General features: G+C 53.4%; 3 protein-coding genes across 3 annotated transcripts; 1 reads left to right on the top strand and 2 right to left on the bottom strand.

Moving 5' to 3' along the window:
• Nucleotides 1-5715: 5715 nt before the first annotated feature.
• On the top strand, nt 5716-7018 carry IAR55_001171 (uncharacterized protein; the record flags this gene model as incomplete). Its single annotated transcript, XM_066944298.1, has 2 exons — nt 5716-5856; nt 5927-7018. The coding sequence occupies 2 exons, from the start codon at nt 5716-5718 to the stop codon at nt 7016-7018; spliced, it is 1233 nt and encodes a 410-aa protein (XP_066805499.1).
• A 432-nt stretch (nt 7019-7450) lies between these two features.
• On the bottom strand, nt 7451-10208 carry IAR55_001170 (uncharacterized protein; the record flags this gene model as incomplete). The annotated part of the gene is made up of 7 exons (XM_066944297.1): nt 7451-8582; nt 8640-8701; nt 8755-8814; nt 8874-8928; nt 8993-9122; nt 9290-9469; nt 9995-10208. The coding sequence occupies 7 exons, from the start codon at nt 10206-10208 to the stop codon at nt 7451-7453; spliced, it is 1833 nt and encodes a 610-aa protein (XP_066805498.1).
• Nucleotides 10209-11536: 1328 nt separating this feature from the next.
• IAR55_001169 (uncharacterized protein) lies at nt 11537-15651 on the bottom strand (the record flags this gene model as incomplete). The annotated part of the gene is made up of 19 exons (XM_066944296.1): nt 11537-11552; nt 11617-11696; nt 11772-12012; nt 12076-12219; nt 12277-12450; nt 12515-12818; nt 12874-13122; nt 13182-13297; nt 13362-13495; nt 13556-13702; nt 13757-13849; nt 13908-14017; nt 14072-14140; nt 14202-14331; nt 14391-14558; nt 14616-14937; nt 14996-15075; nt 15136-15303; nt 15415-15651. The coding sequence occupies 19 exons, from the start codon at nt 15649-15651 to the stop codon at nt 11537-11539; spliced, it is 2982 nt and encodes a 993-aa protein (XP_066805497.1).
• Nucleotides 15652-16442: the final 791 nt, after the last annotated feature.

Here is a 16442-nt window from a genome sequence, read left to right as displayed (position 1 = left end):
CCGTCCGCTTTGGAACCGTCCGCTTTGGAAAACGCTATATAACAACTCGAATAAACACCACGACTCGGTAGATCTGAGCTTGCTGTACACGACAGTACTACGCTCGTCGCTGGGGGTGACCCCCTTCGTCGCCGCCGTCGTCGCCGCGGCTCAGATCGACCTCGACATCCTCGACAGTAACTCGGCCCCTCGACCCGCCAACTACTCCTGGCCACTCTCTGCCCCCTCAGCCTTCAGCCTTCCCTCGACACCTTGTTGGCCACCTTCATCAGGCCCCCAGGCGTCTGGCTGGCTTGTCTGTCACACGGGGGAACCCCGCTGTGCCAGGTCACGCTGGGAGGACCAACGACGCGTTGCCTACCGGCGGCAGCCCCACTCTGACACTTCCTCGGCCTCCCGACGGCCCCACTCCCAATCACCCCACCCCTCCAACACCCTCCCTGCTCGGTGTCACGATTGCATACCAGTAAGGCCAACTTCCGACAAAGTTCCCAGGAGTTTGACAAACAATTGAACGAAACGGCATTCATCGGGGAAAGAACCGAAACGTCGACAAGCTTATCAATCCTATTCACCACATACGGTAAATATACAAATTGCTCAGCCACTCGAGGTTTCTTTCTACATCCGGCGAAAAGATCGCTACACATGCAAGGTTTGGCGAACTTGTGCGAAGAAAAGGATATATACATGAACGTAGCAAAAGGAGAAAGGAGTTCCCCGTCGATTCTAGATTTTTGTCCTACCGTAGTACCTTTGAATATTATCATCTTGAAGAACCTCGATACATCGACCAACATTTACTTGGCTGTTCTCGACAGAGAACCCTCAAGTTAGAAACACGATTTAGCCCAAGTCTCACCAACATCGCGTATCTTGGTCCAAGTCGGGAGCACCTCAACGATAGTAGACTTTTCATTGGTTGCCTTGTAAGCTGAAACGACGGACATCCCCGTTGGTCGGTGTAGTCCCGTGACACTCGGCAGCCGGGACTCTCCCCCTCTCTCCAACCGCTCCTCACTCGCTTGCTGCCCCTCCGGACTGTTTACGCGGTAAACAGTTCAACGACCTTCTACTGGCGGTCCAAGCTTGTGTGGTTTGTTGAGCGAGAGTCTACCGGTCGGCCTCCACTCTCCCACGGTCGGTATCCCCCTTACCGCGGTACAACCACGGCATACCGTAGTATACCACGGTACGGATCCAGGGATACCTCCACCTTCCCACGGTCCCCGCTACTCCGTTACTCAAGTTTACCGCGGTATAGCCGTGGTACTGCGGTGCCGCGGGGATCGCGTGATCATGCCACCCCCTCCTCCCTACGACGACCCTTCTCATACAGCCTCTATCCCGTCAGGCAGGAACAAGCAGCTTCGGTCCACCGCGAGCGACCTCTTTGACGGGCGAGCCAGCACTGTGGGCGGCCGAGTCACCAGGCGCTCTCCCCCTCTGGATGGCGTCAGGCCAGCAGCAGCTCCTCCCCCCCTTGTCAATGTCCCTTGCCCCGCCTGTCCCTCCTTCAACGGGTCGGATGTGTGGAGTCACTGCCGCAAAGCCCATGCTGGCATTCCTTTTGTCCTATCCGATTTTGCAGCATTTATCGACCGTGTCCAGGTATGTGCAGACTGCGGGTCGGTCCTGAAGCCAGGGGGAACGGCGACTACAGCCCATGAGAAGGCGTGCAAGGGGCAGTCAGAACCCATGAGGCGAAGGTTGGAGGGTCGGACTTTAGTGTTCCTTGGTGGCCGAACATACCGTTTGCCTTCAATACCTGGCGTTGCACCCCCGTCGACTACCACCACTCCTCTACGAGGCTTCGCCAGCGCGCCACCATCGACTAACGCTTCGCCAGCGGTGCCTCACCCCACCCCGCCCTCCCTGGTCCTGTCAAGGGATGTTCCTCGCCCCTCGTCGCCGGCCTCGAGCCGCCCTCCAACGCCCGACTTTCCCCCTCCTCCCCTGCCCTTGCCACGGCACTCCCGCTCTCCCCCCTCGACCCCTTCCCTATCCCTTCCACGTACACCGGCCACGCCGACAGCTCACTCGCCGATCACCCACAACCTCGGTACACCACCTCGGCCAGTAGCCCAATGCGACACCGCCCGCGGGATGGCCGACCTCCTCCCACTCCCTGGCTCAATAAAGCACCTTCACCCCAGCCTCGTCCGCCCCTTTACCTCTTGTGTTGGACGGCTGGCCGCCCGGTACAACGATGATCCGACGGATGACAACCTCTTCAATATCTTGGCTGTGGTAAAGGTAGGTTTAGTCCCAGAGATGAGGAATGGTCATGGGGCAGTGGCGGACAGGCTTGCACGCTTCCCCGATGTGCCATGGCCCGCTGCTCACGGTCGTGGCCCAGCTGTCACAAGGAGTGTGGCCGTCCGTGCCAGGGAGCTTGTGGAGGGGGGCCTCATTGGCAAAGCCGAAAGGACCCTCAACTCGGACGCGAAGGTTGCGCCAATCAATGAGGACACAATCGCCTCACTTGCCGTGAAGCATCCCGCCGGCACCGACAACCCCTTCCTTGCCCCCATCCGGGCCGACGTAGCGACCCCAACTACCCCGGAGGTCAACGACATCATGATCGCTATCAAGTCGTTCCGCCCTGACACCGCCCCCGGAGCCTCGGGCTGGTCGGTAAAACTCATATCTTTAGTGGCCGCCAATGACGACTTCCTGCGTTTCCTTACTTCCCTCACCTCGGACATTGCGGCTGGCCGCGCTGTAGGGAAGCACCTCCTCTGCGCCGCCCGCCTCACTCCCCTCCTGAAGCCTGACGGAGGGATTCGCCCGATTGCGGTGGGTGAGATGTTCTATAGGCTTGCGGTGAAGGCAATCTTCACCTCCAACTTCGACCCCACCTTCCTCTCGCCCCACCAGTTTGGGGTCGGGAGCAAAGGCGGAGTCGAGAGCGTAGTCCATGCAGTACAGATGGCAGTAGACCGACACCCGACATTTCGCCGATTCACCCACCTTACCTCCTTGGACGCATCCAATGCCTTCAATGCCCTTCCGCGCCACGTACTCAACGTGGCCCTCCGCAAACACGCTCCGGCGCTCCTCAAGACAACCGCGTGGTCGTACAACGGCCCTTCTCCCCTGTACGTCTACGGAGGTGGAGACGTGGTTTGCCTCCAGTCCGCCCAAGGGGTTCGTCAGGGCAACCCGCTCGGCCCACTCCTCTTCTCCATTGGCGTACGAGACACGGTAGACCAGCTGCAAGCACGCCTAGGGGAGGGATACCTCGTTCTAGCCTACCTTGATGACATCTTCATCTTAGGGGAAAACGATAACGCTCTAGCGACGGCGACGGACTTCTTCACCGAAGGCGGGTCCCCGCTGTCCCTTAACCTGGCCAAATGCAAACACCTCAGCCTCGACGATATCAGGCAGAATGGAGTGCAGCTCTTGGGTACCTGTGTCGGGTCGGTTACCTTCCGGCGCCACTTCCTTGAGGAGAAGGTAGAAAGCATCGGAGCGGGTTTACTTCGACTTCGCACACTCCCGGACCAACATGCCCTTCTCATCCTACGACAATCCATTCAGCACAAGCTGCGCCACCTCCAACGGTCTCTCTCGTCCGACGACATCCCTGACGCCTGGGATAAGCTCGATAACATGCTGTGGACCGCCCTTGACCATCTCCGAGGGGCAGCACCGGCGGATGTCGAGCGAGACCGGACGATCCTCTCCCTGCCGCCGGTTATGGGGGGTGTAGGCTTGGCTTCTCACCGGGAGTACGCACCGTTGGCCTACCAGGCCGCTTCTTCGCTTGCCGTCCAATCCCTACTACCCCTTCTACCCGACCTTGACGAATCGACAATTCCGCTCTCCCAGCGCGAGCTATGCCGGGATGCCGCCATCAATACCCAGAAGACCCTCATGGCATCCCTCCCGCTACGCGATAGGCTGGCAATAGTAGAGTCGTCGTCCCAGCTTGGTCGGAAATGGCTGACGGCAATCCCGTCGGCCGCACGTTACACCATGTCCGACGCAGCGGTTCAGGCTGCACTCCACTACCGCACCCTGATGCCTGGTTACAGCGGGAAGTGCAGAAAGTGCCCAGAGCAGAATACACCTGGGCACGACGAGAACTGCATGTCCCGTCGACGCTTTGCCAAATCTCGACACGACGCCGTCAAGGCTCGGATGGCAGGGGCCTTAGCGTCCATCCCTGGCTCCACTGTGACGGTCGAGCCATACATCAATGATCACCTGAATCGACTCAATGATATCAAGGTGGTTCTAGACGATGCGGACCACCGCCTGGTCTTGAGTGAGGAATATGACCTCAAGATAGTCTCCTGTACGCCCGAGCCACCGGGAGGCGCTGGAGTCGAACGGTAGGACTAGGATCGACCGGGCGGAGGCAGAAAGGCGAGCGGCCGACGGACAGTGGACGGAGGACACTGAAGCCAGGGCCCTGAAGCTACTAGCACAGCAAGCCAGAAGAAAGGTGACGGGGCTGCCATCGGACGAGAGGGATAGGGTCGAGGGCACCAATTTGTTCATGCCTCTGGTGCTCTCAACCGGGGGGTTACTAGGCGCCGACACTATGGAGAAGCTACGAGAGTGGAAGAAGTGGAATATGCCCAAGGGCACCCACGGGGCAATGTTAGCCTCGATTTCCGTGGCCCTGGCAAAGGCCCGGGCCAAGACGTTCTTGTGCCGCGCCTAGGCCAGTACATTATAGTAGTCAGACATTGAGACCCGTATCAGATCGTCTCTGTCGCCTTTTGTACGCTTCCTCCGCCTTTGGCGCCCAGGCATGCATCTAGACTTTGGAAAATTAAGCTGTGTATCGCTCGGTTAGTACCAAGGTGGGGGACCACTTGGGAATCCCGGGTGCTGTAGTTTTTTTGTCAGCTCAGCCTCCCTTCTTCCTTTTTTCTTCCAGGAGCGGGAATGGTGATTTATGCGTTGGAAGATGAAAGTGGAAAAGGAGGACGATCCCTTTTTCATTGCGGGATTGAGATATTCAGGTTGTGGCGTTTTGTTCCCGTTGATCCTGAACTCGACTGCGGATCGTTTCTCTCGCGCAGAGGTGAATGTGGCGGCTTATGATCGATGTTTGAATTGGTTCGGATGACTTTTGTCTTTTATATGTTCATCGTCTTGGGAGGAGTTTGCTAATCTCGCTATTCGTCACGAGTCCTTCACGAGCCCGCCCATGTTTTTTATTGTATCCAAGTGTATGTACGTCGATGAGCAACGAATGAATGTCACCAGAACAGATCGACTTTCGGCATCCTTGATGCGATCGTCGTCGTGTACCTGGGTCCGCGTCCGTGTGTAGCTCTGCCTCATGTTTTCAGTGCGTCGTTGCGTTGCAAATTGCCCGATCGCAGTGTAGTGTAACGTGTGTATACACACACGCTTGTTCTGATCCTTGGGGCGGGACGATGTTTCTCTGGAAGCTGGGATTCGCTCAGGCTTCCAGCTTCCGCTTCCAGTTCTACTTGCGATTCTGCTTCTGCTTCTTTTTCCGTTTCTATGTTGATTTCATGGTATCTCGAATACTTCCAACAGTCTCTGGGATCGAGCGCTCCCCTCGAAGACAATCCCGCTCTCTCACGACTACTCATGTAGCTTCCCAGATTGTGTCACCGTTCTTTGCATTTGCCACCCGTACTACTTTTGTCTGCTTCATTCCAAGTTACTTTTCCATTGGTGATAGTGATACTCTCCTCTCTGCATCGCCTCCGGTCTGTCAAGATGCAGCGGCCTCCACCACGTATGGGGGGCCACCAACAATCCAAGCGTTTCAAGCCATCGGCTCTGACCATCAGGCTGAAGCTCGTCTTGCATGCTCGAGGGAGAGCTCTCATCGGTGCGCAGGCCAAGGTGAGTCTTACTGTAAGTGGGGACTCTATAGTCCATTCTAGCTCAACCTATGTGATGTGATTCATTTTTGACGATTCATCAGGGAACCATTGGAGTCTCGCTTCCAGCTACGACGACTCCCAGAACTGAGTCGCAACAGACTCTCACGGTCCGTCCGCAAGCGAGCTACTTCGACTCCAAAGAGTCTTCTCCGGAACCTTCACCTTCTCCCTCTCCGTCTCCCGAACGTCCGCCTTCCCCTCCGTTCGAATGGGATACCGATAGCGAGTCCGATCGTCCATCCTTGTATCTGTTGTATCTGTCGAACAAAGATGTCGACGATCGTGTCAGGTTTCACGATTTGATAGCGATGGAGAAGGAGGCGTCTGCTCAGTTCATCCGAAGTTGGATGGCGAGAGTTCAAGATAAAGATCAGGAGATTGAGACGATTGAAGAGGTAGCCGTCTCAGGTAACGAGGAGCGACTCCCGTCTCTTGAGCCAGCAATAGGAATCGAGATATCTACATCCTCTCCATTCGTCCCATGGATCATCATCACTCCCACCCCATCTCCATCTCCATCTCCATCTCCATCTCCTTTACCAACGCCAACGCCATCACCATCACCATCACCATCGCCCTCCCCGGAACCAGAATCGGATTCGGATTCGGATCCGGCCTATCACGAATACCAGACGTTGCAACCAATCACCGAGGAGAACGAGCACGATGACAAGATCCTCATCATGTTCTCCGTTGCACCGATCAAGAAGGATCAAACTCGAGATGGACCTAGACCCGATACTCCATACCCTGATACACCATCCCCGTCCCCGTCCCCATCCCCATCTCCGAGTCCTCCATCTCCCTCGCCCTCGCCCTCACCTTCCCCATCGCCCACACCTTCACCTTCACATTCAACTGGACCTCCAAGTCCTACACCCATCCCATCCTCGCCCGGTGGGTCTGAAACCGACCAATCCGATTATCTCCGTTTCTCGACCGAGCATGATCTCCCCTCAATCAAAGTTGACACGAACTCCGATAACAAGAAAGACTTGGATAGGTCTCTTCAAAGTTCAAATCTGACTCATCCACTGTATCACGGACCTTCTTTCCATAATGGTATGGGGAGTGATCCACCTCATGTACGAGGTTGGTACGTCTCAGAAGAAGAGGTTGGAGTGGCGATCTGAGTGATAGTCTCGTGTAAGAGTGTAGTACAGTACATACAGCACAGTATCCCTTGCCAACTACGATTTCTAATCAAGTTATTGGGATCCCTTCCGCTGGCGGAAGACGGTTGTGTAATTCACGACGCCAAGTATGCGTATACTCTCGATCCAACTTTCCAACTGAACAAATACGAATGACCTTCATGCAATGTATGCGTTACATCGAGAAATTAGGACGACACCTCTCCTTGAGAGATCTTCAGTCGTCGACCTTACAGCCATCATCGCGTGGTCTCATTTATCGTGTCTTCTTGATGATATGAGTTGACGTGCAGTATCGCATTGCATTGTAGCCCAACAGGTTTACAACGCATATACATACAATGGCCGTGAGACTTGATATGAAAGTAGATGCCTCAAACCACGCCGCTGGTTTCATCGCCCTGACCCCTCTCAGGATCTATCCTCCTGGATCTCTTCTATATCCGACCCTATCCTACTCTCTCTGTCTAGACCCAGCTCTTCAGCCTTCGGTCTACCAAGCAACGCCGCCCCGCTCTCTCCTCTACTCCGTCCATAATCCCTTTTCCAAGCCCTATTACTCCCGCTTTCACCCAATTCGAGATCTTCTAAAGTGGGTCTGCCCATGATCGTGGCCCCTGAATCACCTCGAGATCGACCCCCTCCATACTCTCGCTTCCAGCTGCCTCCGCCCATCTCCAACGCGGCGTCGTCCACCGGTCTGCCCAGCAATGCTGCTCTGCTATCTCCTCTCATTCTGCCATACTCTGGTCTTCGAGCTCCCCTGGAAAGAGCGTACAGATCGGCATCGTCCGCGATCTCTCTTCCTCCGACAGGTCGATTGTTTCGCGGTGGAGTCAGTTCCATAGCTGACGATGTTCGCGTGGATGGCTCGCCTCGTTTGCTAGACGTCGGGGGATATGTCGTATCGAGAGCATTGAGTTTATCGGTTGGGAAAGAGAGTGCAGGCACAAGCATATCTTGTTCCGTATACATTGGTGTGCTCGCTCCGGAGGTCGTCGTATTGTACTTGGCCGAAGGTGTATCGAAAGGTGTGATCAAAGGTGGGGCAGGATCAAAATCATCGACTATCGCATTTCCGTCAACCTTGATTGCCGGTGTGCCCACACGTCCACTCGAGGTTGCCAATACTCCTTGCTCAAACTCCAACTCCTGGACCCAGTCTCGCCATTCTTCCTCGTTCATATGTCCTGGCATACTCCATGATCTCGTCGGGGTTCTGGAACCATTCACACCGCCGACCGTCGAGATTGTGCTGCCATTCGTGAACAACCAGGGCCTTCTGGCATGGAAACTGTTCGAACCGCCTTCTCGTTTTTCGTCAGGGAATTCGAGCATGGTGACGGATCCAGTGGTACTATCGATTGCACTTGGCATGGCAAGGAGCCGTTTGCGCATAACGAGACGCATTTGATAATAGATGTAAACTGCAGCGATGACCGTCCCGATGAGAGTGAGGACAGTGGTGATTACCGAGATGATAGTGTTCTTCCGGGATTGTGTCCCAAACGCCTTGCCCAGGTACACGATCGTCCATTGTTTGCTGCGGTGAATTGACTTTTTAGCGAAGAGAATGATAACATGCGCGTCTGAAACTCACGGCAAAGTCAAGAAGGCTGCAGCGAGATAGCTCCAAAAGTTTGCGCCAGCCGAAGCGGAGACCTGTGACAAAGAAGTCAGCATTTTTGGCGATCTCATGCAGCAAGCGCACTCACAGCAGTGGTGATGTGTCCGGGAACTGCGCTGAACCGTAACACTAAGACGAACATAAAGCTCTGTCCAAACACATCAGCAACTGTCCTACGCAGCTGTTCGATCCTAACCCTAAACTGACCTTCTCTCGGATCAATTGAGTCAGAGCCGAGTACAGCTTGTTCTTCTTCTCGAACCTGTCGCACGGCCATTCATCAGCTCTCGATATCCCCTCAGGAGTTCACCGATTGTGGTGCTCACTTCGCTGCTCGACCTTGACAGAACCATTTGAACGCTATCCATGTGGCAATCTCTCCTAAGAATGTTCCTGCGGCGAGGATAGCAAATCCGACCCATAATCCCCAGACAAGACCGCACAGGATGCCGACGACTATGATACGTTCGAACATCAGCATCTGATCGTTTGGATCAGTCCCCCCCCTCGAAATGCTAACCCCATATATTTGAATGTCTACCCTCTGACACCGAGCAGTGCGAGAGAGTCTCGATGGAGCCATGTCACCTGGACCTGCCTCTCTTCCGGAACACAGTACTCACTTTCATGGCCGACCAAAGGCGGAAACGAAACGATGATCAAAACCCCAATCGGTATCATGAACCCCCCAGGCCAGCTCCTGATTCTCTGTGTGACCGGTTGACAGAATTCGACGACGGTCTCGTGTTTTGCGGTGATGAGAGCTGTGAGGGCGATGGCTATGATCAAGATGGCATACCATTCTGAGGTGGGGAAGGGAGAATGTTAGCACGGCTCTATCTCATTTCTACGTTGAATTCAAGCAGATCACTCCCGGCGCTTTTCTCTCCTTACGACAAATCGACTTGGCTCAGGAGACATTGTCGTCGTGACTGTTCTGACAGCGGTTCCTCGACGCCTCCATCCCATCACATGCTCGGATTCGTAGGTCCTTGTCCAGACTGACGCCGGTCGCCTGTTCGCAGAAACGTGGACTACACGCAGCCATTCTCCCGCCCCCGAGTCCACCATACGTCCAGATCTGCGATCCTGCTCTCCAAAACCTAGCACGCTCATCCCACCTACGCCATGCAGCGTTGGGACTCCCATTGATCTCCCCGTAATTTCCTGATTAACGACCTGTTTCTCCTATCTTCAACTCATGTGGTTCTCGCACGAGATCCCAACTCCAATTGGTTTTACCCCGCTGCCCTCCTTGACCACGCAAGGACCGCATATGACATACACCAAGCCCTAACAAGCAAAGCCAGAACCAAACCATCACTCACTGTACATATGTCTCCGCAGAGCTTTCCGCAACGCATCCCTGTAATCCAGCTCCTTCATCGCTATTCTCGCCGTCACATAATCCTCTTTGAACAGCGCCAGAACCGATACATTGTCCTTATCTTTCTCGCTGCTTGTGGATACGATCTGTTGGTCCAGATCCGGATCTGCATCTGGAGGTAGATCTGGATCTGGATTGAGATGTCGAGCGCGCATCCCACTTTCTAGATCTAGTCCACCATCTCGTGTTTGATTATCGTTATCTGACTCAACGGTCTCTATTATCGTTCTTGTTGAGAGACCATGATCGTTGCGAATCGAAGATGATGGGTCATGGGGTGACTGTGATTTTCTACGGAAATGTCGGAATGGACGTGTGTTCGTGATGGAGGATGAGGATGGACAAGAAGAGGAGGATGGAGGTGACGAAGCTGGGAGAGTGAGTCGCATTGCGGTGGTGGTGATACTTGCGGAGGGGTGTCCGTCCAAAGCAACGACCTGACCTAGCGATCTGTCGGTCGACGGGTGGATCGATTGACCGCTTGATCGGTGGTCCAAGCCTAGCGTGATGTTCGACGGATCCCTCGTTCTTCCTGTAACTTTATATCAATGGTGGCAATCCTCACTCGCGGGATGGATCCGATCCCAAAGCCCAACCGGGTGACAGTCGATACCACTTGCTTGACTATTGCGCTGTATGTATGTCCCTTCCGTCTCGATTCGATCCGACCGACAAGAAGCAAGATGCCAAGACGACGTGATGATGCGAGATGAGTGGAGCCTGTCCTTGTTCGCTTTCGTCTTCGCGATTCAGACCAAGTCGATATCTCTTCGAGAGAGATGTACCTTGCTTTTCCTGCACTCGGTCAACGAGTGGTGTGTGTGGTACATGTACAAGATGTGGGTTTGAGACAGTTGCGGAACGGATCGACCAACCCAACCGGACCAACGAGATGCCAAGCTTGAGATGAACGAAGGGAACCGTGGATGGTGCGTTCGCTGTTGTAACATGCTGTAATAATATCCCACTCACAAATGAATGAATGCACCCTGTCACCGGTGAGTTGAAATTCACCGAATTCGTTTTCCTGCTGTGGTTGCTGCGCATTCCCAATAAGAAAAGGACTTGGCATCGCCTCTTGTCTCTATTGTCATTGCTCATGGACCGATGCATACAGTCAACTGCAATGCATTCGTATGACCCACCCCAGTTGAGATCGGTCCACTCTCATTGTTCTTGCTGCGTCCGTCAATCCCACAGGACAGCAACAACAATACTCACCATTATTGGCTTCCCGCCTTACCTGCGGGAATGAAAGATCGAATCATTCGTACGTCTGTGACATTGTAGTACTCGTACAGTACGTGCGCGTCCTCGTGCTTCGGAATCATCGATCCCTTTCAATTTCTATCCCTCATTGTCATCTCCTCTACGTGCTTCCGCTGAGCCCGTGATGAACCGTAAATCATGCATACATATTTTTCGTCGTGATCACTGCGCTATGCACTCCATCCGGATCATGTCATTCTTCTCCATCGCCACCTCATGCTATGTTGTGCCTGTACGTACGGTACGACGTTAGCGCGGTGCGTACAAACGCCCATGAATGAGACTTTCACTCACCCGTTGGACGCCATGAATTGAACAAAGCCCGTTACAGTCTTCTCCTCTGCCGTTTGTGCTTCGGCAATCAATGGACCCAGCTGAGAATCCATTGGTCAGCTGATGGCTCGCACAAAATGACAGCAACACTGGCTCCGGGCTCCGGTCGCACTCACCACACCAGGCTTCGCGCTCGATCTCTTCGACAGTTCGCCACTTGCGAGGAGCTTGGTGTCTCCCACACCAGCAGTGGGATCTCTCACGCTCTTCTCGCTCGCACCGAGCTTACTGAAACTTGATTGGAAACCTGTCTCTTCCGGGTCGAGCTCTGTGAGATCGCCCTCGCCATCCGGGTTGGTGTAAGTGATATCTTGGGGAAGGGTGAAAAGATCTAGAAGAGCCAGGAAGGTGGGGACCCTACGATACGATCATACGCTATCAGCTCAAGACATTGACACAGATACCTTGATCATGACATACCAGTATGCTCTGTTCGGCGCAATCAACAAGCTATCGCTTCTCGTCAACACCTTGGTCAAGCCAACCTCAACCAGCTTCCTATGCTTGATCGTGATCTTCTGAGTGTTAGACAAAATGACACCGGTAAGAAGATTTCCAAACAACCTACATACCACACGTCAGCACCTGACATCTCCACGCTCGCTCGAATGATTTGCTCACCCTGGTTGCACGCCATCGAGAACACCGATCAAAAAGTCCGGACCGACGTTGTCGAGATTTGCAACGAACGCGAAGAAGTACACAAAGGAATGATTGAACTGCGATGAGGGCTTGCTCTGCAATCGATTCAACAGCAACACGAAAACAGTCTGAGAGAAGGGTCTCATGACGTCGCTATGGTATTTGTTGTCAACTTTCAGCCCATCTGGATACGATTCCAATGTGCACCGGCACTCACATAGGGACAAACTCGTACAATGCCTGTAACAGCTCAAAAGCATAGACATCATTGATTTTAGATCCGACCAAACGCTGGAAGATACCAAGCAGACCTTGTACTTGGCCAGCAGCAACGATACTGGGAGCGCCTCTGAGGAGGAGAGCTTTCCATATCCTAACAAGCGCAGGAATGTTGCCTCTTTGCTCCCAAAGTGCGGCAGAAAGCAGAGGACCAGTGAGTGCTTGGTAGGAGGGAGGGAGTTCGGTGGGCGAGTGGAGTTCGAGAAGTTGAGCGAGGATTTGGAAGATGTAAGGGATAAACTCTGGAGCAGACTACATCAGTCGTGCTCAGAGGTTTCACATCCCCTAAGGACTCACCAGCAACATCGTTCGTGAGGATATGCTGGGCAGGTCCGAACAGTGCGCCCTCAAAGGTAGGCAGTGCCGCAGGTGAACCATCGCATACGAATCTGATCAAGGCTGATACACTCTCAAAGCAGTACTGATTGAATTTCGGGTTCGACGGGTTCTTGCTGATCTCGCCCAGGATATTGACAAGACGGTTCAAGACGCCCTCGTACACAGGTGTAAGCGCTTGTCGGGCGGTAATAATGACTCGCATGGCGCCTGCAACGCGATGAATGCGATTAGCGGGAATCGGCACATTGATATGCATGATAACCCACATTTCATGAGATAGTCATTTTCCGCGATTTTCTCAGGTGTACCACCCTTCTCGATAGTCGAGAATAAAGCCGTAAGGATGTTTTCTGCAAATGGTCGGACATCCGCCTGCGTAAAGCTGAGATTTGTGCCACATCAGCGGATTAAATCCTTCGGCACTACTGACAATCCGGACGACTTACAGAGCTTGCCTTTCAACCTTGATGAACAAGATACGTTCAATCGTAATAGCAGCGTAAGATGAGATGACATAATTGTCCGAATTCAGATGTTGCACAAGGAGAGGAAGGACGGAAATAAGCTGGTCCTTGGTGAGCTGGCAGCGAGAACCCGGTAGATGTCAGTATCTGTCAGTCGGAACAGATGCAGTACGCACCTGATTCCGGAAAGTGTATAGGAATTTGATGGCGTCGACGGTAAGAATAGGGTGAACCGATCCTGGAGCAGCCTGCAGATCGGCGAAAACGTTCTGGCTGAAAAATTCGACGACGTCGACCAGGACATTTGTGGAGGTGACACCAAGCTGTGAACCGACGGTCAGTCTGATCGCCGCGTTTATTCACGTAAGTTGGCTCACTTGTTGGGTGGACCCTCTTGATGCGATAGAAGTCAGGAGGTAGATGGCAGTGTCCTTGGACTTCCAATTGTCCGTCGGGTTTTGAGCATATTCCTGAGGTGGTTGTCAGCTCATCCGTTGGTTTTGCCGAGGAAGATCTCCAGATACTGACCTGTAGGAAGGCAGTAATATAGCTTTTGACGATGTCCGTGACGTCCTTCTCGAACAGCTCCATCAGTGCTCTCGTAAAGTCTGTTGCAGCTTGTCGTCTTGTGTCGCTCTCTGCGTCGGAGCGATTAGCCCCAGCTAGCACCAAATATCTCGTACTGTACTCACCGGTGGAGGGTTCCAGATCCCTTCGGATGTACTCCATCGGGTCATCTTCAAACATCTCCTCTTCGTGTTCTGCACCCGATCGCGATCAGCTCCTACTCTACTCACTCGGACTGGGCACAACGCAACTCACGCCGTATAGCCATGTTAGGAAGGATGATCTTCTCGCAAAATGCTCTCAGTGTCTCCGGCGCTTGAAACATGGCTTTGTGGTTGCCCATCTTGACCACCACCGACAGGAAACGCAACGCGCGAGACACGAGCTGCAACAATATACTTCAGTGAGCATGAGGGGGACGGATGACCCCATGATGTTGCTCACAACATCTTCCCTCGTTCCCGCGCCGACTCGTGTCAACATGTTCCACACTCCATCGACGAAGCTTCCCAGTTGAACAAAGACGTCTGCGTACTTCTGCGCATATAGCTCTGCAATCTCACAGATGGTTGCTCTGATCTTCTGTAGCGGTCCAGGTGCCTCATCATCATCCTGATAGATCTTCACGTCAGCTAAGAACGGGAATCTTAATTCGATAAGCTAGCTTACATCGCCTTTCAACTCCTCTCTCTCCCAATCTAGGTATTTCCTCAACCAACCCGGATGTTCTCCGCCGCCCATGAACTCGCTTAAATGGTCCTCGAAGAAAGGTGGTAGGTCTTGACTGGACAAGTCATGGAAGAGCTGGACCAGCAAGATGAGAGTCTGGGACAGGAGAGCTAGTGAAGAGTTGGGAGGGAGTGACTGAGGATTAGGGGATTGCAATAATTGGTCGACATGTTGGAACAAGCGATAGTATGGTTCACAGAATCGTGAAAGGACAAAGTTGATCTCCGAGTAAAGGTCGTTCGTTCGGAATTGGGATCGCCACCTAGTGTGAAGTGTCACCGTCAGCTACATGAGGACGTCTAGTCCACACTTCAGCATACCGTTTGAAGATCGAGTGAGCGGTAGCGAGAACACCGTTGTTGATGACAAAGTTGTCCGGGGTGAGAGAATTGACCAGTTCCTACAGCCAGAGCAAGTCAGCTTGCCTATCTCGAGATCGTCAAGATAATTGCAGACTCACGTCACACAGGCCTTCCCACTCGTTGGGGAAATCAAGCGAGGCGATGTGACTCAATCCCTCTCCAATCTGACTCTGTAATCTTGCTGTTTGAGCAGTCCCCAAAGCGATCATGATAGGCACAAGCTGAGCTTTGATCGCGGTCTTGTCCCCAGGAGCTATTTGCGTCTCCTGAAGAATAAGAGGATGCAGTCAGTACGGATATGCTACTCTTCACGTATCAAATTCTGTAGGGGAACGGTCCTTCGACCTGACCAACCAACAAAAGGTGGACCAGCTCACCTCTTCACCGGCCCATAACCTTTTCACAGCATTCTTGAAATATACACCTCCCGCCTGTCTGACGACCATGTCGACCCCATCTGCCTTGACCAGCTCCAGGACCAACAACAGGAACCCTTGTTGCGCTTCTGCTTGTCGAAGAGACTCTTCGGCTGAACGACGAGTGTGAGCGTCGGGGGAGACGGTCGAGGACAGGTAGGTGGTGAGAAGAGAGAGGGTCTCAGGTGTGGCCTGCATTCTGAACTGCCTTGTCTATATGCGGGATTGAAAAGAAAGCAGGCAACGTAGCCAAAGGTGTACTATCGCAGAAGGAGGGATGAGGACGCTGTCGACAGAAAAAGTCAAAACGGTGCAAGCAGCGGTTCGACGCGCGTGGTTGAAGGGTGGCGTGTGGCCATCGATCGTAAGCATATTTGCGTCACCCATATTGTATTGGCCGCCCGATCCTCTCGCAGAACGCAAGCAGTAGAATCGAGCTGGAGTGAGCGATAGATAACCTTGGTCGATTCAACAGCACACGCTCCAGCTCGAGTGAGGATGGAGCTGTCGTTCATGGTGACATGTTTAGTGGAAGCTGGTGATCCACGGTGCATGGAGATGGGTCCACACCAGGCCCACCGACTGAATGCAAGTCCTGGCTGGAAAACAAGGCGGTCACCGCCGGAGCGTGGGTGCCCTGACACGGGGTAGAGCCTGTGCAATGAATGCCCTGATGGCCGTCTCTCAGCAAAGAAAGAGATATCGCCAAGCGGGGTGTGTGCATGTACATCTACTGTTCAGCTCGCATCTGATTCTCTTTCTCAACACATCTCCTTTCATCTTGTCCCAGTTTCAAGTGAAATCGTAACATCCACAGGACGAGCCACTTGTCTGATCTTACGATAAAATAGTAGCAGGTATATGACGACGGTCTAGTCCGCAGGAATCACAGCACACTCTCGCAAAGTCACGTAACCATCGGTACAAATCCCGACTTCGAGGACAACAATAATAGTCGGCCCATACAGTTAAATTGTTCTCGGATCGTT

The sequence above is a fragment of the Kwoniella newhampshirensis genome, chromosome 2 (genome assembly GCF_039105145.1).
Source record: "Kwoniella newhampshirensis strain CBS 13917 chromosome 2, whole genome shotgun sequence".
In the NCBI taxonomy this organism is placed as follows: domain Eukaryota; kingdom Fungi; phylum Basidiomycota; class Tremellomycetes; order Tremellales; family Cryptococcaceae; genus Kwoniella; species Kwoniella newhampshirensis.
The sequence above is the reverse complement of the archived record's forward strand: the minus strand, read 5'-3'. Positions and strand labels throughout refer to the sequence as shown.